At 47.2% G+C, this 22,689-nt stretch overlaps 1 protein-coding gene across 1 annotated transcript; it reads left to right on the forward strand.

The window, feature by feature from the left end:
- Nucleotides 1-20,943, forward strand: ATIC (5-aminoimidazole-4-carboxamide ribonucleotide formyltransferase/IMP cyclohydrolase). The gene is made up of 16 exons (XM_064660371.1): nt 1-136; nt 671-797; nt 1,978-2,054; nt 3,103-3,169; nt 5,427-5,515; nt 6,861-7,012; nt 7,144-7,300; nt 8,494-8,619; nt 8,753-8,860; nt 10,088-10,173; nt 11,425-11,514; nt 12,599-12,727; nt 13,631-13,723; nt 19,074-19,256; nt 20,009-20,164; nt 20,605-20,943. The coding sequence occupies exons 1-16, from the start codon at nt 115-117 to the stop codon at nt 20,722-20,724; spliced, it is 1,782 nt and encodes a 593-aa protein (XP_064516441.1). The 5' UTR covers nt 1-114; the 3' UTR covers nt 20,725-20,943.
- The last annotated feature ends 1,746 nt before the right edge of the window (nt 20,944-22,689 follow it).

Below are 22,689 nucleotides of genomic sequence, written 5' to 3' on the forward strand. Positions count from 1 at the left end.
GCCCCGCCCGGGCCGCCCCCTCCGGCTCCCGCCCCCGTGCACCCAAATCCCGCCGGGCCGCCGCCGCTCGGCCTTTTCCTGCCTCCCCGCCCTCCTGCACCTACCGACGGCGCCATGGCGGCCCGGCAGCAGCTCGGTAACGCGGGGCGGGCGCGGCCGCCGATGGCCGCGGGGAGGGTGTGCGTGAGGGCGGTGGGGGGGCTGCCCGCCCGCCGGCCCCGAAATGGCCGCCAGTTCCACTCAACAGGGCGGCCCCGGAAGGCGCCTCAGCGCGGGGCCGCCGCTTCCATCCCGGTGGTTCCCGGGCTGTGTGTTTGCGGGGCGGGAAGGCGCTGCTTTCCCCTCGGGCCGGTTGTACCTTGTGTTGGGCGCGGGGTGATGAAGTTCGGGCTCCAGCAGGCGGGAGGACCGGAGGCGATGGTGTCCCGCGCTTTCAGCGCCCTGAGGCGCGGGCGGCAGCGCTGCCTCCGCCTCAGGGGTCCCGCCTGAGGGGCGGCTGCCCCGTGAGGGGAAATGTGGGGCTCTGGTGCTCCCCGTCCCCTCCCCAGCCAACTCGCATCACGTATGTTCCCTACATTACAGCAGTTTTAAAGGCTTCACTCACTTAATCCTGTTGTTCCCTCTGTTCCACTTTTAAAACCCAAATACCCGTGCTCTTCCCACCTGCCAGCTTTGCTCAGTGTCTCTGACAAGACCAACCTGGTGGAATTTGCGAGAAGCCTGCACGCGCTCGGCCTGGGTTTAATTGCCTCCGGAGGAACAGCCAAGTCCCTGAGAGATGCTGGCTTGCCTGTCAGGTACACACGCTCTGCTGGACATCTCCACAGAAAGGCTCATTTGGGCCCTGAGGTTGCTTAAATTGTTTTCTCTGTGAGCAAAAATGGCCTGAAAGCAGGTCTTCCCTTCAGAAAAAAAAACCAAAAACAAACGTGCCCTAAAGCAAACTGCAGAGGCTTTTTGGCCAGGAGTTGGTTTACTGAGGCTGAAGAGCGTTACTGTGCAGGTCAGCACACAGAGAGGGGTCAGGAGCCTTGTGTTGGAGGTGGTGCCTTGTCTGCCTTGAGGCAGCTTTGTTTCTGTGGGAGAATCTGTTATCTTGAAGTTCATAATCTGACCCTAGCGCTGCTCCTCACAGCCAGGTGCAAGCTCATCTTTGCCTGATCTTGCTGGAGTTCATTTGTCACAAATAATTTTCCCAGCACAGTGGTCCACTGATCCAGACAGAGCACTTAGGTGTTGTGCATCTACCATTTGAGAAGGTGCATGTACAATCATGCTGGTTTGGCCAATGATGCGGGGGAAATTCATTCTGGTTTCTTCCACGCCATGATTAAAAACCCGTTCTGGCCAAATAAAAATGGTTTCCAGTGCAGTGATGAAAAACCTGTCAATTATTTGGCAGGACAGGTGACCGTGACTCTGTTTTGGTTCCAGTGAATGCAGTGGTAGGCCTCTGGGACACATCAGCACGAATATACATCACCCCCAGTGCTCCCTGTCCTCGCTGTTACCCAACTCTTGGTCATGTCTCTCCAACTGCTTTGCTTGGCTGTGCTGTCAGTGAAGTCTGAAGCAAAGATGGTCACATTTCCCCTTCCTTCTCCTTATTGTTCCTTCACCATCCTAAACAGTCACAAGGAGTGGTGAAACTTTAATTGATGTCTTATTTAAGCTGAGAAGAAGAGCACTGGGGTGTTGTATCACCTTAGCATGGCCTTCCGTTCTCTCTATAAACCATGTTGACTTGGGATTTGCTTATCTTGGTTATTCCAGTGTATGTATTTGAGAAAAAACTGTACTGCTTAGTTGAGTGTGACCCATTAACTTTATTTCCATTTATTGGAAAAGCAGTTGTTGCCCCTTTGGCATAGGGAGGTTTTGTAGTGAAATTTATACAATTCTTTTGATTTGATTCATTCAGCCTATAGATAAAGTCAGTATGGCACATCTGTTACCATCTGTTTTCTCCCTGAGCAGAGATGTTTCGGACCTGACAGGCTTCCCTGAGATGCTGGGTGGACGTGTGAAAACCCTTCATCCTGCAGTCCATGCTGGTATGTTTCTGCTGTTATGTTTTTCAGTCTGAAAGAGAAATGGGCAGTGAGGGTGGGAAGAAGGAGCTGACAGATGTCTTTTTTTAAGGGTTGTGTGGAAGAACCGAGTAATGAGAACAGATTTGCTGTAGGAGCCGGAGGAGAGGTGAAAAGCCATGGGGTGGAGAAGTGCACGGTGGCTGAATTACTTGCTTGTTGCTGTGCTGGCATCTGTGCACAGCTTGTTCTCCCCGGGGCTATAAGTAACAGAGCTTCTCTGTAAAAGCCTTAGCACATCCTTTGCAGAGTCAGTTGCAGGCATGTTGAGGCAGAGAGCTCCATGGAATTTAACCTGTGGATGAATCTGATATGCAGCATAAGGAACACAACAGCATAGTCTTTAGTGGGTGATTTCTGCATACTCTGATATTCTCTGGCTCCTCTTCAGCAGAGATCTCTGACAGTTAGTCCATCTGCACGTTGATCCATCTGCTCTTTCGTCTCCTGTTCCTATGCTGGAGGTCCCTGGAGTGGAACCTGTTGTCCATCATAGCTGGGGGCTGGAGACAATCTCTGACTGCCTCAAACCCAGGATTATGCTGTTGCTCACACTGTGCCAGCCTGTCACCTGCCTGTTTCTCCAAGTTCCTAGACCCAAGCCACCCACCCACACTGCTCAGCTAGAGGCACAGCCTCTCTTGCTTACCTTGTGTCAGAGGGCAAGTGCCCTTTTTCCTCTCCCATGAACTCCTTAACGACAGTTTTAATGTTTTAAGAGTAGCAACTGAGTGCTTTTAAAGTACATTTTTGAAATTGCTGTTCAGTAGTTGGAATGATCTAGGAATTATCATTATGGGAAAACCAGCTGTTGGTGTGGAATTGGAACAGCCAAGGAGTCCGTAAAATGGAATAAAGGAGTAGGGGCTGAGGGTGTTGTCTGAGCTAGAATCAGAAAGTTTATGATAGAAAGTCTCTGAGGAAAAGCACAGTCTTAAAGGAGATGTTGAATTAAAAAGCTGGTGGTGATGTAGCTCTTTTTCAATGAAGATATGCTGTTTTTTATAACTAGGCATCTTGGCTCGCAATATTCCGGAGGATAATGCTGATATGAAGAAACAGGATTTCAGCCTCGTAAGGTAAATGTTGGGGGACATGATGCAAACCATCAGTAATCAAAAACCAACACTGGAGACCAGGCAACCCCAGGGAATGGGAGCAGTAGGGATTGTAACATCTGCTCACCAGGAGATCTGCAGTCTCCTTCCTTTTCCATAGCAGGAGATACTTTGTACTTAAAATTGCAATCTAAAGATGCATCTTCATCAGTTGTAGTAAGAGAAAACTAAACCAGGAAAAAGTTACACTGTGGCTTCCACAGGGAACAGAGGTTTTGCTTTCTTCTGGTTCTCTGGGAATTTTGACACGTTACATTCAGTCAATGTAGCGCCACATTACACGTGTTGCAAAGTTGAGTTGAGTACTTTTGAAGCTGTCTCATCTCCCCTCAGCTTAGTTCCACACGTCCCATCAGATGGCAATTCCCGATTTTGAAATACTTGCTTAGTAAATATACCCTTTGATATTTGCATAATGTTTACTGAGTTTCAACACATAAATAAAGAATAGACTGGAGAAGTGGGTCAGGAACACGCAGCATTTGTTTAGCCAGAAAACACACAGATAAGAGACAAAAAACTTAAACTTTGAGAGCCATTGTGGGAACAAGTGAGCTGCAGCCAGAAACTGAAGTAAAACAGTTTGTGCACTAATGTACCAAAAATTGTTTTTCTATTTTTGTTAGAACCTGGTTCATTGACACGGGGCAGTTTGGGACTATGTGTCACTAACTGATGTTAACATCTAACCAATGCTTGTGAATAACCATCTGCATGTCAGTGAGTAGCTCCTGGTTTAGAAACAATGGTTGAGCTGGACACAGTGAACTGTAGGTATAGCCAGAATGGCTGTGGGGCCAGAATGCATCCTAAGTTTTAAAATTACTTTTAAAAACTGATGGATGGATTTCCAGGCTGAATTTGAAAACCTGAAATTTAAAACCACAGGAATCCTCATAGATGGCTCAGCAGTGGTGACTCTTCAGAGCAAGCTGCATATTAAAGCAGGCTCTGCTGAATTGCAGGGGGAATAACATGCCCTTACATCAGTGACTTATAGTGCACTTGCATCCAGAGTAATAATTTGGATTCAGGTTCTCTTACAAAAAGCAGAAGTAGCTGATCCTCAGCAGGACTGTCTTTGCATAGCATGAAATTTGCATATCCAAGTCAATGTAGGAAAGCTTGATATTGATTATCTGGATTTCCACAGATAAAAGCGTTAGCAGTGTTAAAGTCCACAGATTCCTGATGGTTTGCAACAGGTTAGGAGCATGAATGGATTGAGGGGAAAAGGGTATTAGAAACAGAAGAGACAATAAAAGACATTGCAGGAAATTTAGGGACGTCGGGGGTTCTGAAAGCCATACTGGAAGCTGATCATCCCTTCTGCTGGAGTTCACACTGAGTGGGAACAAAGGATTATTAGAAGTTGAACACGAGGGTACGCATCACAGCAATTCACTGCCAGTACTGGGCACAAGTTGGAGTTCAATACCTTCATATATTCAGATCAGGAGAGTAAATTAATTCGCTTGGATTAAAAATCTTATTTGTGAAGGTCAGAACAAATCCCTTCTTTCGCTACAGTTCATGTGGCACTGGTAGAATGGGACAGGGCAAGTTATTACTTCATGCTTGCTGGAATACAGACCTTCTTCCACATCAGATGAAAAAACTAATTCCAGTAAGGTCCAGTCTTAGCTTGAGAGGGAAAAGTCAATTTTCCCCCCTGCTTTCATGTGCTACAGAGGCTTTGTGAGATCTGGGTGGCACCTCAGGTTTAATATGTTGTTGGTATTTTAAAAGTCCAGAAGGTGATATGTAGGTCGTTTTCTGCTCTTGGAAAAGTTGTGGAAAATTGGATTGATTGTACTTTGTTTGCGATGGCCCTTGCTCTGGGTGCTTACTGGGTGCCTGTTTTCAGTACTGCTGAGAACCCACTTTGAAGTCCTTTGAGATGGCTCAGGTTGTGCACCAACATCACTGAACGTTTAAATACAGGCCCACATATTCAAAGAATCTCTTCCTTTAAACTGTCTTTTGTAAATTGTGGTTCTAGCACTGTTTGATACACAGAACCCAGTTAAATGTCAGAATACACTGTACCATCACTTGGTCTTTGGCTGAGCACCACCATGTCTTAAGTCTTTTGGAGAAAGAAGCCTTGGCCACAGGATTTTAGTTGGTCCCTGAGAAACAAGACCATGAAAACACTGTTGGTATCATGTGCTTGCCAAGCTTAATTTGGCATTTTTGTTTGTTGCTCAATTCTCAGAGTTGTGGTGTGTAACCTCTACCCCTTTGTGAAGACTGTTTCTTCTCCCGGTGTAACTGTTCAAGACGCGGTGGAAAAGATTGATATTGGTAAGTTAAAGGAAGAGCAGATCTGTTTTCCAGATCTGCTTCTGATCTCTGAGTGGTCTCAGTTCTTTTCCTTTTTGTTTGGTGGCCTTGCACACCCACAAAGGAAGTCTGCTCGAGAGCTCAGGAGCTGCAAGGAGCAGACTGAAGGCATAGTTGGGTAAGCCTTGTTGCTTTTAAGCAGATCTGCAATTAAAATGGCAAGTAACAGGCTGGGAAGGCACACTGCATGGGGGGCAAGTCGTGCACTGCCCAAGAGGGGGCCTGAGGTACTGCAGAAGGCTGTGCTAGGAAAGGCCAGGGAGAGCATGCTTCCTACTGAAACACAGGGAGCAGACTAAACCTCTTTTGCTGCCTCTGGCAGCGTAATAAAAACTTAAAAAAACATGAGCTTTGGAGAGAAAAGGCTGAACAACTGCAAGTGCTCTGGGGATGGCTGAGAACTTCACTGCAGGAAGCTGTTGCAAGTAAAGGGACTGGTTTGCGTGTGTGGGAGAGTACTTAGGACCTGACTTTGGAAGCATGGACACATGTATTAGCAGATTGTCTCTTCCTAGTTATTAACCCCAAGAGGCTTGCTCTTCACTGCAGCATCTCTTCTTGGCATGTTGTGAACAGTACAGGCGCGGTTTTGTGCCATGCAGTTGGATTGGGATTGAATTTTCCTGCAGTAGTTTAGTCCAAATGATGCCCAGCAGAGCTCTCTATTAAATGTTTTATGGAGTAATACTTGCTCTGCATGAAGCAGTGCCAGCCTCTCCTTTTCCTTTGCAACAGCCTACTATCTTGTGTGATTTAAAGTGTTGCAACAGCTGTGCAGAGTCAGACTTGAGGGGTAACTGTGGCATTTTATCTCACACAGAGGACCTGGGCAAAATTCAGTATTATTTGCAGAGAGGTTTGGGAATGTTGGTTGTTTGGCAGGGTAGAAATAAATCTTTCTCTAGACCACTGCCCACCCTGGTGTTGCAGAGCATGGTGCTTAAGCCACGTGTGGCTACAGTCATCTTTGGGATGTGGCTACAGCCATCTCTGGGATGTGGCTGTGCTGCCTGAGGACATTCTTGCCCCAGTTGCTCATCCTGGCCCATGACCTCTTTCCCCACCACTGCAGCTCTGCCTGGGCCTGCAAAGGCCAGTCAATGTGCACCTTCCCCAGTGGACTGAGTCAAACTCACCAGCCCTGTGCATTCTGAAGAGCACCCTCACCCTGCTCTGTGCTGGAGGGAGGGGGCACGTTCGTCCGGCACAAATGATGGATTGGTGCATGTCCCTTCTTGGCCTCAGCTGTGGCTCCTGTGCCACGTCCAGGAGGGAAGTGCTTCATGCCCGTGCCCTTGTCTTGCAGGAGGAGTTGCCCTGCTGCGGGCGGCTGCCAAGAACCACGCCCGGGTGACAGTTGTGTGTGACCCTGCAGACTACTCTGCAGTAGCCAAAGAGATGGCGGCATCAGGGGACAAAGACACTGCTATGGAGACCAGGAGGCTCCTGGCACTGAAGGTTGGTTGAGTTTGCTTCCAGTGAAGGGCTGGGCCTGACTCATTTGCCTTTCATTCCTCACCTCTTCAAACACCAAATCCTTTGTAAGCTGATGTTTGTGAGTTGACAGGTGTCCCCTCTTGTGTCCCCAGGCTTTCACCCACACTGCCCAGTACGATGCAGCCATCTCTGACTACTTTAGGAAGGAATACAGCAAGGGGGTGTCCCAGCTGCCCCTGAGGTACGGCATGAACCCTCACCAGAGTCCTGCCCAGCTCTACACCACGAGAGCCAAACTTCCCCTGACAGGTGAGCTCGGCCATGCGGGCCAAAAGGGAGCTGTGGGACGGCTGGGAATGGAGGTGGTTGGACACATCTGCTGGCCAGCTTTCAGACTGAAAGACCATCTTGTGCCTTAGTCCAAGGGGTAGCCTGCAGTGCCTTCACAACTGCTTTGTTACTGAGTGGCACTACCGTGGCAGGGTTGAGCTGTGTGAGACAGAAAAGTTGGTCTGCTGATCCTCACAAGACTTACTGTTGGTCCATGTTCTCTGTTGCTGTAGGACTGTGTGTCCAAGGTACTTAAACAGATTTATATAGTGTACTTTTTGCTTGACATTAGATCCAGATTTTGCAAAGGAAAACCTCATCATCCTTTGAAGATGCTTTTCTACTTGCCGTTTGCCTTGTTTATTATGTTCCCCATCTTTTTGTGTCGCCATTTGATCTGTCTAGAAACCAAGCTGTTCTTCTCTAGGTCTGAATTGGTTTCGTTCTTTTTTTTTCTTTAAATTTCTTTGATGGTTTTGAGCAGTGCTTTGTTACCTTAGTTTTGTAGAATGCTGCTTCTGCTGATAGTGGCAGAGGGAAGGGGTACTAGTCTCACTTGCAAGTTTGGGACAGGTCTGGTATGTCTCTGCCATTTTATGGGGTGTGCCACTCACCACAGCATTGTTGCAGCGAGGGAAACCCCTGTTTTGGAGAGAAGGTCTCGTTACTCTTGTTCTTGAGACTGCTTCCAATGTGTGCAGGCATTGTCCTGTTGAATAAACAGTGATGCTTTGTATTGCAGCGTTTCCCAGTTTCAACTCTTGGACCTCTTAGGAAGCTTTTCCATTCCTGCACTGGAGATTGATTTGCTTGCAAGTCTTCCTTCCAGAATGGCAACAGAACAGCACTGTGTTCACTTGCCCTGGATGGGGGTTATTGTTAAAATGATCTTTCCCCCACTCTCCTGAAATGCTCACAGTTCTGCCATATCAGAACAAGCAGTTCTTCTTTCAGGGCCAGAGCAAAAGGTTTTGAGAGCAGACTTTTAAAAGGCCTTTACTCTTGCTGTGGATTGCTGGGCACTTAACCAGTTGCTGAGGAGCCTGGGTCGTTGTACAAGAATGACTTGTAGTGCTTTCAGCTCTCGGTGGGAGAAATCTTTTGTCCTCACTCTCCAGGCTCTGGGGAGAGGGCTCTGCCCACTTTAACGTGTCTGTGTGCTGTGTTTGCAGTGGTGAATGGCTCTCCAGGGTTCATCAACCTCTGTGATGCCCTCAATGCCTGGCAGCTGGTGAAGGAGCTCAAGCAGGCTCTGGGAATTCCAGCGGCCGCCTCCTTCAAACACGTCAGTCCCGCAGGTAGGGTGACTCCTCCTTGGACACACTCCAGCTTTTGGCAGGCCCTGCCAGTGGGGTGTGTGTCCCTCACCCTGGCAGTGTGGGGAGATCCCAGGGACAGGGTTTGAGTGCCCTGGCTCGTGTTTCCCACTAGGTGCTGCTGTTGGAGTTCCGCTCAGCGAGGAGGAGGCGCAAGTCTGCATGGTGCACGACTTCCACAAGAGCCTGACGCCCATGGCCTCTGCCTACGCCCGGAGCAGAGGTGAGGGTCTAGAGAACCTCAGGAAACCAGCGTGTCCAGAGGGCTGAGCTCCACTCTCAGCACTTCCCAGGCTCCTCCCCTTGCTTCATGCTCCTCCTCTGTGGGCCTTTTCTCCACAAGGATCTGCCTGACTACCTGTCAGAAATCACTCTCCAAGGGAGCAGATCTTGTGTGCTGTTTCAAAGAGCTAAAACCATTTTGGATTCTGTTCCTTGATGTATATAGAAGACCTGTAGAGATTATACAGATTTAAATTAAAAAATTACATACAGTCATATATAAATCTGTGGGGGTTTGGCTATAGGATAGGGATAAACACCTGGGCTGATAGCACACAGCCTAGGAGTACTAAGAAATACTTAACTTGAGTAGAAATGTTTCTGTATATGGTATTTGTTTGGTTTTTTAATGCTTGTGTACTGCAGAGCTCACCAAAAAAAAAAGCTAAAAAAGGAAATAAAACCAGTTTCCTCTACTTAGCTGAGGAACTTTGCTACTTCTCTCATTTTCCATGGCAGTCCTAGAAAATCTTCACAGATTATAGAAAACAAAGCCAACTTGATAAGGAGCACATTGGCTTGAGTTTATTTTTCACAGACCACCTTTGAACATTGGCCTCAGAAAGCTATTGCAATGGTTGGTAGAAAAACAAACATTTAGAATGGCAGGGATAGAAGAACTGACCTTGTTAAATGGTGAGGCATCTGTGATGGCAGCTGAGTTCACCTTAGCTATGCCATTAAATATCAAGAATATTTAGTTGTTAAAAAATGCAAAAAAAAATTGCTTTTAGCTGCATTTCCGGGTGTGGTTTCTTGCAGGAAAAGCCAGGTGGAGCATAGGCATCTAAAAGCTTTCCTGTTTTTCCAGCTTTCTCTCATCTAAAATCTTCCTGTGTGATCCTTGCCTCTGCTTGTCCTCTTGTCACCACTGGGTACAGCTGAGTTGCTTGTGGTCACAGAGTTAGTCATTACAGAGTTAGAGCTTTGACAGAGGCAGGGAAGAAGGAAGAATATCCAAACAACGGGAATATTTAAAGGTCCACCTGTTTGAGGTAGGATTTTTTGTCCTTGTTGCTCTGATATGGCCTTTTTTTTGTTTTTGTTTTTTTTTTTGCTCTTGGATTAAATTATTAGCTCTTATAGAAGCTGACTGGGCTGTAGAAGCAAAGACTGCTCTGTGTATGATGCTGTAGTTTGATAAATCAGTAAAAGCAGGATTTTTCAGGTGCTGATCGGATGTCGTCTTTTGGTGACTTCATTGCACTGTCCGACATCTGCGACGTGGCTACTGCCAAGATTATTTCCAGAGAGGTCAGTTAAACCAGCACATCATTCCAGGGTAAAAAGGAGAATCACACTGGATGGAGTCATTGGTTTGCAACAGCCTTTTTGTGTGAATTTGACCCGTTTTACTGAGGAGTTTTATTGGTCCATTTGGGTAATTCTCTGATCTGGAGTGCAGAATTGACACCAATCTTTTGATGCTTTTCTCCCAGTTAAAACCTGGCTGTGTGCTAGAGCCTGGGAAATAGCAGTGTTTGCAGTGCTGCTTTCCAAGAGATGATTGCAGACCTCTGAGCAGGCCTCTGGAAATGACCCCTGATTATGCTGTCACAAGTGTCTGGTTGAACAGCTGTAGTGGGAGCAATAGAGGTCTGGAATGCTGAGGGACAACCTCTTGCCCAAGCTTGGAATGTGGATATGGGTTATCACCTGCCTATGTGTGGGCTCAGCCACTTTCCAGGCCGCACTTTATACTTAGAATCACAGAATCATTTAGGTTGGAAAAGACATCTGAGATCATTGAGTCCAACTGCCAAGGCCATGGCTTTTCTGGATCCATTGTTAATTCCATAGCTGACTGCATTGCACACGTCATGGAAGTGTTCAAAGCCGGGTTGGATGGGGCTTGGAACAACCTGCTCTAGTGGAAGGTGTCCCTGCCCATGGCAAGGAGGTGAAATGAGATGAGTTTTAAGGTCCCTTCCAACACAAACCATTCTGTGGTTCTTGTCAAACAGGTGAAAGAGTATTTGACTGCTGTGTGAGGATAACATTTGGTACTTAAAAACAAAGAAACCTCACCTACATTGTAAGACAGAAATGTGGAAGTTGTGTATGGCTTTATGGCACTGATGAATGTAAACATCTCTGTTTCAATGCTGTTAACAGTTCTTTTGTCAGTATTTTTGTCTCATCAGGAGTATCACTGTTGAAATGAGGACTTATTGGGTTTTAAGCCATATTTACTGTTAGGGTTGAAAAGTGGGGATGTCATGGTTGAGAATATCATTCCCCCTGGAGAATGATATTACTTCCATTCTGCTTAAAGTTATGTGGGTATTTTTTACTAACTCCTGCCAAGAACTTATAGTACTCTGCAATTTTTTGTTTCCAGGACTGAAACCAATATTGTAATAGTGCTTTTGGTATTGTATTGTTGGGTACACACAGACCTCAAGAGGTGTGTCTTCACTGCACACTGTGAAATGGCAGGCAGAGCTTTCAGTCTGAACCCCCTTTCATTTTTGTCACGTGGAAGCTGAAATCTGTGTGTTGCAGGTGTCTGATGGTGTGGTGGCCCCTGGCTATGAGGAAGAAGCTCTCAAAATCCTTTCAAAAAAGAAGAATGGCGCTTACTGTGTCCTCCAGGTTTGTACTCCTGGTCCTCTCTAACCCTCTGCTGCTCTTCCCATACCTGCTTCTCACAGATGTTGGTGTCCAAGTCACTAGGGGACTGATTCAGGTCCCCCTACAGTGGATTTAAAGCCATTAAATCTATGAACTAGCAAGAGTACCTTGAAGAAACAGCATTTCTGTGCTCTTTCCACTCTTTGCTGGCTTTCCTCTCACTTTTACTGACTTTGTTTCCTCCCTGAATTCTTTGTATCTAAAATATAGTGCCTGAGTGATGTTGTGAGTCTTGGCAGTGAGAAGCAGGTGTATTAAGCCCCTGGGAGGAGCCTTGTGTGGGCATTGGTATTTTCAGAGCAGTCTTCAGTACAGTCAGGGATGAGGATGGCACCACAGAGTTTGGAACTGGGATGAGAGCAGAGAATTTCACTGTAACATCACAAAAAGAAAATCTAAGGCTTAGCTGAAGTTGCAATTGTAGTGTTGCTGCCCAGGGAGCTGTAGAAGGTGGCTCAGGAGCTTTAGGCAAGAAGGAATGAAATTGCAGGCAGTCTTGGCAGCTGATTACCTCCTGGAATTCAATTAACTTTGCAAGGATGAGGTCGTATTGGTTAAGTCTGTATCTTCGGGGCCTGTGTGCAGAGGAATGCTGAGGAAAGTTGATCTGAAAAATTTAAATGGATTAGGGAAACCACATAAAGCTCCTATTTTAGAGCTGGTCACCTTAGTCTGGTTTGTTTCCTGTCTCAGTAACCTCAGCTGGGGATACCAGAATTCTGAATAAGCCCATGCTTGGGTAGACCTGAGTGCAGTTTAACAGTTCCAGTTAACCTGATCCCTGCACTGGTGTAAATTAGTTGTGCTTCTGACTTGTGTGGAGATGTGCCCCAACAGTGCAGCTCTGGAAATGATCACATTCACTGTTTCCTTGAACGTCACAGAGGACTGGGAGTCGTACCTTGAGGAATGTGTGAAGCAACTCCAAATACTTCCCCCTTCCTCTGGAAGACTCTTTGTGTGTGTTTTTCTGCTTTCTGTGGAAACTGGAAGACTTTGTAGATTTTGGTGTGAAGTGTTTTACTGGCCTGTTTTCGGCTTTTAGATGGATCCCCACTATGAGCCAGATGACCTGGAGGTTCGGACCCTGTATGGGCTGAACCTCATGCAGAAGAGGAACAACGCAGTCATCGACCGGTCGCTGTTCAAGAACATTGTCACAAAGAATAAAACTGTAAGTGTCGGGAGATAAAGGAGCCAAAAGACAGATGGAGTGAAGGAACTGGGGTACCTTCATCACTGCTATTTTAAGAGCTTTTAAAATTTTCTAATAAGATTTAACTGGATTTTATGAAACAATGCAGCAAACTTTCTAGACCAAATATACTTGGGTAAATCAGGATAGTTTTCCTTTGTTTTGAGTCCTTGGATAAATAAGAGGACTTTTCCCATTATTTCAGACTAACAAAATGTTTGTATTTATTGTAATTAAGAAGCTACTGTGTGCAGTGTCTTGTGGTGAGACAGCCATGTGCTAAGGATCTATCGTGATCTCTTTCTGACTCACTGTTTACATCACCTTTCTGTGTTGTATAAACTCTGGCCTGGCTGATGTTGCTCATCATTGAGAGTTCAACATCATCAGAAAGTTTTCAGTTGTTTCTTTGTCTCTGATCTCGCTCTCATTAGAAAAACAGATGTTAATGAGCACATGATTAGTCATGGGCTCAGAAGCAAGTTCAGACATTGAGGTAATAAAAGTCGTTTTAATAAATTAGGAATGGAACTTAAAAATCATACTTAATGCAGATTTTGGGAGCAATTCTAATTGCTGTGGTCCTGCTCTTTGCCTATGAGCACATCTGATGGGAGTGAGTAAGGACAGAGGACTTTGCAGGCTTAGGGCCAGTGGTCGAGCCCTCCTGACCCAGTGAGATTGAGTCTTACCCCTGAGAGCTGAGATCAGCTGCCAAACCAACCATTTATGGTTTTTAATCTAAACCAAATTTGCTGGTAATTGATATTTTTAGCTACCTTGTTTCCCTCTCTCTGGCTCAGAAGTTGTGGAGGCCTGGGGGTTCAGCAGCTGGCTGCTGCTGGCCGTCAGGATGGTGCTGACAGTGGTGTTGTGTTCCAGCTGCCCGAGGCTGCCATCCGAGACCTGATCGTGGCCAGCATCGCTGTCAAGTACACCCAGTCCAACTCCGTGTGCTACGCCAAGGACGGGCAGGTAACCGAGCCGGCAGCTCCCACCTCCAGCTCGGGGCAGGCTGGGAAAATCCTCCAGCACACAGGAGGCTGAACAGGCACAGAGGAGCTGCCCCAGGCAGAACAGTAGCAAAGCATTTGTTTCTTAAGAGGCTGCTTCAAAACCATGGTGTCATCTTCTCATGGTGATGGCAGGGCTGGCTCTGTCAGTGATGGGGTTGGAAAAGCTCTTACCTGCTTCTACAGCTCTGGCCTTGAGTCATTTCTTTGGCTGCTCTGTTCACATCTGAGGGCGTGTACATATGTTGTAGTTGATGTAGAGCCTTAGGAAATTACAGCAGTTCCAACAGCTGGATTCTGTCTGTCCAAATGCTTCTTACTTTTAGTTTCATTTTTTACTTAAGAAAGATGGGATATGTTTGGGGTCTTTTGTCCCTTTGGGGCATTTTAAATCTTCTGTCCTCCCAGAATTTTTTTTAAAGGTTATGATAAATGCTGGAATTTATAGGGGCATTATCAAATGTGTAATTGAGATTATGAATCATGGAATATTTTGGGTTGGAAGGGACCTTAAAAACCATTAGCAACCCCCTGCTAATAGGCAGTGACACTTTCCACTGGACCAGGTTGCTCCAAGCACTGTCCAACCTGCCCTTGGACACTTCCAGGGATGGGGCAGCTACAGCTTCTCTGGGCAACCCCACCGTCAGAGGGAAGAATTTCTTCCTAATACCTAAGCTAAATTTCCCTTCTTTCAGTTTGTATCTTGAATTTCAAAAAAATCCTTTCTTTCCACATCATCACTAGGTGTTCAGCCTAAATCACTTATTTGAAAGTTGTTGTAAATATACTGAAAATTGTGGTTTTGCTGAGCAGCTCATTCTCCTAATGCTGCTGGTTAGCTGGTTGTCTGCTCTCCAGGTGAATTTTTCCATAGGCCTGGATTATTTAACAAAACTACAGAAGAAAAAAACAAAGAATGTTTTTGATCTTGAGCTTTAGTACATCATAAGTCAGCAAAGTGGATCAGAGTGAACCCTGCAGACAGAAACTGAGAATGGGCTGCAGTGCTCTCCTTGTTGCATTGGTGGTCATCTGCATTTGCCAGGCTGTTGGTACAGCCTGGAAACATTGCAGGGCTGTCTCACAGAACTTCCTGGGATTGTGTTCCTGTAGTTCTTCAGAATAAGTCTCTGGAGATCTGGCATTTGTCTGCTATTCAGCTTTAGGGTTTTTTTGCTTTGAAATGGTTCTCTGCACTCAGGAGTGTTGGATCTCCCAGCCCCAGAACAAAGGTGTCACTCTGCTTCTTTTCCCTCATTCCAGCGATTTCCCCAGTGCTTTTGCAAGTCTGGGCTTAATGTGGTGCTGCAGCTGTGTCTGAAATGTGTGGTAATGCCTGTTCCATGTGGAAGGGAGAGGGCAGGATGGAGGGGTGGGAAGCAGTGTGGGCAAGCAGGGCCTCGGTGTGTTTTGCATGTTTGCAGGTGTAGATTTTAATCAAATACAAATGTGGATTGTCTTGGTTTGTTGTGTATGTGATGAGGAAGGCCAAGGTCAGAATCTTGTGCTAAAATATGAGTGACTTTGTTAATAGTAAAGGGCAGCAGCTGTTACCTGCTCAGGGAGGTGGTGATTTCAGCACTGGGAGACTGAAATCAAAGCTCAACATCTTCCTTAAGAAGCTCATTACAGCCCAGGTATGGAAGGCAGCTTCCAGATTAAACACTTTTCCAGGATTTGACCTGGTTTGGATTACAGGAGCCAAACCTGGGCAAGTCCATCTTGCTTTCAGTTCCATTGCTTTTGGTTTTCCAGGGGTTATTTCAGCCTCACAGCATCCCTGTTCCCAGCAAAACTCTTGTGTGTGAGACATCCAGAATGTTTTTGACAGCTTGACTTTGTTGGGTTCATGAGTGGATCAGCCACTCCAGCGAGGCAGTTGTGTTGGTGAGTTCTAGGGAAGTGTGGAGTGGGAGGAAGCATTTCTGGACCTGAGTGTCACTTAATTTGCAGGAAGGTAGCTGCCACTAATTGCAATAAACACTTGTTCTCTTTGACTTTCAGCCTGTAACATGTTGATTTGCACTTGCTTTAATGATACCATCATGTTTCAAATTAGCAATTTGAGAATATTCTTTCTTTATTCTCTGCACAGTAGGATAAAACAAAACTGTTAGTTTACCTTACACTTTCCCAGTGACTTCACTGTTTGTTTGTCTTCCCAATTGTCAAGTCCTTCATTAGATTTTTGTATTTCCAAATGTATTTGGAGTTTTTGTTTTCATTATCCAGGCTAAATCTGAGCAAACCCAAGCCAATGTGGATCATTTTGCAAGGATCCTTTGGGCATTATCCATCTCATGTTGCACAGCATCCAGCTATGGACTATGTTTGACTCTCTTACGAACCAAAGTGTTTTGAAGTAGTTCTCAATTTTCACCCAAGATTTTTTTCTATTAAGTGATTTATTTTTTTCTGCTGACCCTGTATTGCTGTCTCCTTTCACTGCTCACGCTTAATAGGCTCTGCTTAAGCACTTTGGGATTCCCAGGAGATGAAACTCTGAAAGAAACATAATTAATTTTTGTGTAGAAAACAGGGGGGAAGATTGCTTTGTGGAGGGTTTTGAGGTTTCAGCTGTGTTTTTTTGTATGGGGGAAGGGCAACATGTGAGGTAGGGAGAGGAAGAGGTGTAGGAAGAAGGATTTTTCACTCCACATGAAGTGGAAAAGGCAGAGAATAGGTACAGGCCAGTGTGAAGGGAGATTGAGGTACAAGTCTATAGTTTGCGTTAAACAGAAGCTCAACCTGCTGATTTCTCTTCTTTAGATCAGAAATTCCAGGCTGGGTTGAAGAATCTTCCCCAGCACTGTTCCACCAAAGCCTATGGTTTCAACAATGGCTTTAAGCTGACAGAGGGCAGGGTTAGACTGGGTATTGGGAAGAAATCCTTCCCTGTGAGGGTGGTGAGGCCCTGGCACGGGTTGCCCAGAGAAGCTGTGGCTGCCCCATCCCTGGAAGTGTTCAAGGCCAGGTTGGAGAGGACTTGGAGCAACGTGGGCTAGTGGAAGGTGTCCCTGCCCATGGCAGGGGTGTGGAACGAGATGAGCTTTAAGGTCCTTTCCAACCCAAACTATTCTATGTTCTATGTCCATATTTTTCTACAAAAAAAAAAAAAGGATTTTTCTTTCCCTGGATCATCATTTTCCAGTGAAGTGCATCATACCAGCATGTTCTTCCCAGGCTGTAACTGTGAACTTCCTTCTGGAACAACAGTGCTCCTCAGAGGGAGGCACAGAGAAGCAGCTTTTTGCTTCTCTTGCCTGCTAAGCTGTTGTTATAAAAAGAGGTCCATGTGTTGCAGATAATCTCTCTGCTGATTTGGGGATGCCTATGAAGACTTCACAGGATACATCACTTTGATCAACTGAAGTACAAAGTTCTTGCCATTTTGGAGTTGTTGGATACAAGCCAAAGTTCAGTTATGCATCTTTTGACAAAATTTAGGTCACAAAAAAATGTGAAATATTCTGTGTGGCTCACAGGGGAAAGGCAAAGGCTCTTTTTGAGCATCTGCTCAGGCACTGACAGGTGGGAGAGCACCCTGTTCCATCACAGGAGCGTGAGGCCACAGCTCACGAGGACAAGAGGAAGATGAGGCATCATTCTGGCTGGGAAAGGGCCCAGGACATCACATTTTTTAGAAACTTGGGAATGTTTCGTGGTATTTTGGCCCCTGCTACCCTCAGGTACCAGACTGTTACTCTCTACCATCTGCATCCCCAGCTAAAAATTCCTGCTTTAGCCCAGCCTGGCTTGCTAGTCCCACTCTTAAGGGCTGAGTGGCAGTTGATGGTGTGCTGTGTGACACAGCCGGCCTCTCCTGTGTCCAGGAAGAGAGGATAAACCTCCATGGAAGAGGGAATACACCAGTATGGAGCTGGTATTGAGCTGCTTTGAGGTGCAGGATTCCCTGGAAGTTCAAGGGTTTAACTGGGTGGATGTGAGAGCAGAGGTTGGACATCAGGAGTGTTCACTGGGGGGAAGGTGCCACAGCCCATAAGAATCTGTGCATCTGTTCAGTATTTATGGCAACACCAGCGTGCCTGTGGGTTTGTTACACACTGATGACCTCAGTTATGGCTGAGCAGATTATGTTTGATAGCAGCCCAAGGGTTTAGTTTGCTCCTTGGGGGAACTGCGTCCAGCAGCTTGTTTAATGGTTCTGGTAAGAGGTGAAGTCACTGTGTCTTGATGAATGGGAAGACAAATGATACATTCCTTTGAGGGCAGCCTTCCACTTACAGCTTTACCATCTGTCCCAGGCTGAGCTGGAAACTCTGAGGCAGCACCAGCAGCCTCAACACCATGTCCCTGGAGCAGCCCCCATGAGAACAGTCTGGTGAACAGTTCAGCTGTGGCTTCACAGGAGCAGGAAACGAAGAGAGACTTGTTTTCTGATTACCTGAGCACTAAAGAACCTCTGCATATTTTAATCTATACTGTACCTGAAAAATCACGTCTGATGAGAGACAACTCCAAAGAAAGTGTTCTGATAAAAGCAAACAGAAGTTGAGCAAATACGATATTTTCATAGCAGCTTACTTGAGGAAAAACCACTGTGTGGATTTTGCTTCCTGAAGCACTAGGTCTGTTTGATATCGAGCACAAGTGCTATTAGATAAGGTTGGCAGCAGCTATTTTAACACTCCTGGACCCTGGCAGGTGGCAGTGTGGGAAATGTGTGGTAGCCCCCGGGCCCTGACAATTCCTGGGATGTAATGGTGCCGCTGACCAGCCTTCCTGAGTGAGCAATGGATTTGCTTTCTTACCAGCCTTGACAAATTGCCCCCTCACCGCTGCTCTCTCAGCTGACCTGTTTGAGCTGTGCTTGCCTGGCTCACCAGGAGGGGTGGTGGTGTATGGGCGACCTGGGCTCACACATTAGTGCTCTGACTGAAGTGCCCTTTTCCAGCTCTTGGCAGTCACATTTGTTTCTATGACCTACAGGACTTTGCTTTGCCTTAAAAGCCATAATTGTCTCATTCTCCTGAGGTTAACGCTGTCACTCTGATGGCTGGGGCTGTGTTATTTAGAAGGGTGAAAGAACGTGGTGTTTTGAGAATGACTGTCAGCTCAGCAGAGCTCTGGAAGTCAGCAGTGCAGGGAGCTGGCCCTGTAACCAGTTTACAGGATCAGGGATGCAGGTGTTTCCCAAGTTTTCCTCACTAATTACCTACACTCTTTCTCCCCTTCGGTGAGGAGCAGCTGATTTGCAGGATGTCTTTTCTAATGGCTTGGCTGGAATGCAGCTCTGACTGGTGTCTGTGCAGCAAGGTGAGGTTGTGCTTTGCTTCCCTGTGCTGCAGGTCATCGGGATCGGGGCCGGGCAGCAGTCCCGGATCCACTGCACTCGCCTGGCCGGTGACAAGGCCAACAACTGGTGGCTGCGGCACCACCCGCGCGTGCTCTCCATGAAGTTCAAGGCGGGAGTGAAGAGAGCCGAGATCTCCAACGCCATCGACCAGTACGTCACCGGCACCATCGGAGAGGTGAGGCCAGCTGGGAGCCTTCCCTGCAGCTCCAGCCTCTGCCAAACAAAGGCTTTATGCAGGACTTTAACCTGGCCTGAGTGTCATAATAGAAGATGGCTCTTCCCAGCAGTGAGGATGGGTTAAATCTTCAGTTGATGTTCCAACCCTCCCTGCTCTGTCAGTGGCACCTTCTCACATGGAGCTGTTTGCTTGTGTGGCATTTTGGATTCTCAGAATCCCTCTGACCTCCCCCTTACAGGCAATAGTGAAACAAGAAAACAGTATGTCCTTTTTAAGTATCAAAAGCCAAGGGCTGGATTAGGGACCTTGTGAATCATCTCTCTGAGCAGTTTAAGGGGGCAAGAATTGGAGCAGTTGCTGTTTCAGAAGGTGAATCATAAACCAAGCTGCCGTTTGCCATGTGTTAAGTCATCTACCAGACCCTGTTTGTGTGTGCTGGCATTTACCATGCTGCTGGCAGGCCAGACAGAGCATCTTGGAATTAAAAGGGGGAGAAGGAATGCTTCAAGCCCTGGGGTGAGGAGGGGGAAAGAAAGGAGTTAAAAGGATGCCAAAAGAGCTGATGGTGGTATAGTGTTCCCACTTTGGATTTTAAACCCCCTGGTTTGAAGTTCCCAGCAGCAGAGCTGTGGAGCACAAAGTCCAGCTGAGCTGGGTGTCAGGGGATGCCATTGCTCATCCCTGTGTCCCTGGCAGGGGAATGCTGGGAGTCCCCGGCTCTGGGGCTGAGCTGGGTTTTGTCCCTGCAGGATGAGGACCTGGTGAAGTGGCAGGCCTTGTTTGAAGAGGTGCCCAAGCAGCTCACAGAAGTTGAGAAGAAGCAGTGGATTGCCAAGCTGTCCGCTGTGTCCCTCAGCTCCGACGCCTTCTTCCCTTTCAGGGATAACGTCGACAGGGCTAAGCGGGTAAGTCGTGGCAGGGCCGGGGTGTTGGGGGGACTCCAGGCAATGGTTTTTCCTTTTCATTTTGTGTGGACTGCTGAGGAAAGTCCTGCACTGCTGGCTAGGGTAGCAAATCCTGGGAAGAGTGTTCCTTCTAGTTACTGGCCTCACGTGGACAGTAATTATCCAGCCATTGCTCAGTTTGCTGATTTAGGATGAACAGAGGATTAAAGTTTATAAAAGCATTTAAGAATATCAAGACAAGGCCTGTCACTTTCAGAGGAACCCTTTTAGTCTTCTTTCTGAGCAGTGAACTTCCTGCTCCCTTGAGGGGCAGCTTTTGGCAATGGAAGCCTTTGTTTGTTCAGTGGGATGTGGATGAAGGACTGGGGCTGCCAGCTCCTTCCAAGGGGGATTTTGGTATTCCATCCTCCAACCCTTGCCCTCACCCTGTCTGTGTGCAGAGTGGAGTGCAGTTCATCGCTGCCCCGTCTGGCTCGGCTGCTGACGACATTGTGATCGACGCCTGCAACGAGCTGGGGATAACCCTGATCCACACCAACCTCCGCCTGTTCCACCACTGAGTCGGGGCTGCCCTGTGCCCTTTGGTCACAGCCTCACCAGCAGCAGGGATGGAATATCACTGGCTTAACTGGGAAGCACCGGCAATCTGTGCTTAGCAGGGGTTGGTCAGCTCTGCAGAGAGGTCTCTGCCCATGTTACCAGAGAAGGAAGCACTGGAATTGCCTTCCAATGTAGAAAATCAGTGTCTTTTACAAATAAACATACGGTTGTCAGCTGTGTGCAGTGGTCTTGTGTCATCCAAATACTGTGTCCTTGGGAAGAAGGTGTATTTCTGCAGTAGATTATAGTCCAGCCTTTACTAATTCATTACGTGGCCTGTGGGATGGTGTGAAAGCTTGGCTTCTGCCCAGCTTCTCACTGAACTGATAAAAACCTGTGTTACACTGAACTGAGTTGGGTTCTTGTCTTTTTGAGTCAGCAGGTAGCTTTCCCCAGGTGCTGCCAATCCATTACCCCCTTTCCCCGGGAGGAGAGGGGAGCAGGTCCTTCGTGTGAGGCAGTCTGGGGCTCTGTGCTCTGAGCCCTGCCCCAGACTGTGTGTGCTTTGCCAGGGTCAGGTTGCTTTCTCCAGGGTAAAGGACCCATTGACAGGCTTGTCCCCATACCAGGAGTTCAGATCAGAGTTCACTCAGGAGAAGTAGAGGATTCCACTATTTTTTTTATACTTTAAGAGTTGGGGTTTGGACTCTTCTTTCACAGAGGAGTCAAAACTGTTCCTTACATGTCTTTCCTGTTGTGCTGTTTTGGCTGGAGCTGGCACATCCCCTGCAATGGGGTTCTCTGGGGAGTCTCTCAGTCTATTCTTTACCTGAGTCTTCAAAAGCATTGGCTAAAACTGAGACTGGTAATAAGAACCTGGCAGCTCCTGATCTGTGTATTCCAACTGATCCTTTGTTTGCTGTCCTTGAGGCACTGTTTATCTCCTGATGGAAGTTAATAGGTACTAACCTTCCAGGTGAGATCTCTGCATGAGATAGTAGATGTCTAACTAAGGTGATGCCTCTTTAGGGCCTGTGTGAGCCTGTGGCAGGGTGATTTTGCCTCCTGCTGTGCCTGTGGTAAGGATAAAGGACATGTAGGAGTTGTCTGAGTGGGGGAATTGCACCCAATTGTCCAATGTCTCAAACCAGTGTCCTTGACAACCCTGCCTCACTCGTCTGGATGAAGGCTGATAAAAACCTCTGGTCTAGTTCCAGGTGTGAGGTGACTTCACAGGAATGCCCAGGGAGTGCCTTGTCACCTGAGCTGCAGTGGCAATTTCAACCAGCACAAAGCCTTCCCCTGGAAGGAGGGTTCCCCTGAGGCTCTGAGAGTGGTTCTCTGTAAGAAAGGGCTGTGATGGGCTGTAGAGTCCCTTATGAAGCTCCCTGACCTGCTGGATGAAGGAATGACTCCTCCCTTGGATGGTTGCAGCGATTACAAGTGAGCTGTGTAGCTCTGCTTGGTACCTGTTTCCCTCAGGATAGGGAATGTCCCTTCCCACAGGGGCAGGTTGCCACCTTCAGCCTCCGTGTGCTGAAGAGTGAACTGCTGCCAGGCTCGGATCTGCACCGTCACCCTATGGCACCTTGCCCCTGGCAGGTCCTGTGCTGGCACAACAGCTCCCAAAGCATGGACAGAAACAGGAGAGCAGGGAGGGATCATTCTTGCCCTTGGCAGGCAGTAGTAGATTTTTTTAATTTTTTTTTAGACTTATTTATTTTTTCCCTCCAGCCACCAAGGAACTCCTCCCCGGAGTACAGAACCCTGACTCTGGTTGTTCCTGGGCTAGTTATCTTGGGGCTCAAGTGGATTGTGGATATAAATCAAGCCTGTTTTAAGGTCCAGCTGCTGTTCCATGGCCACTCCATGCAGTAGGGCCTGGGGGAAGGATGGGAACCCTCAAAAACCTTGGTTCCTTGTGTTTGCTGGTGGTTTCCAGAAGGCGATGTGTTGTTGAGACCTCAGATCTCACAGGTACCACA

The sequence above is a fragment of the Pseudopipra pipra genome, chromosome 7, assembly GCF_036250125.1.
Source record: "Pseudopipra pipra isolate bDixPip1 chromosome 7, bDixPip1.hap1, whole genome shotgun sequence".
NCBI lineage: Eukaryota > Metazoa > Chordata > Aves > Passeriformes > Pipridae > Pseudopipra > Pseudopipra pipra.

Excerpts from the sequence above, each read along its gene's own strand:
- ATIC (XM_064660371.1), top strand. The coding sequence starts at position 115 with ATGGCGGCCCGGCAGCAGCTCG. Across the intron at positions 798-1,977 it reads GATGCTGGCTTGCCTGTCAG|AGATGTTTCGGACCTGACAG; the intron begins GTACACACGCTC and ends CTCCCTGAGCAG. Across the intron at positions 5,516-6,860 it reads GGTGGAAAAGATTGATATTG|GAGGAGTTGCCCTGCTGCGG; the intron begins GTAAGTTAAAGG and ends CTTGTCTTGCAG.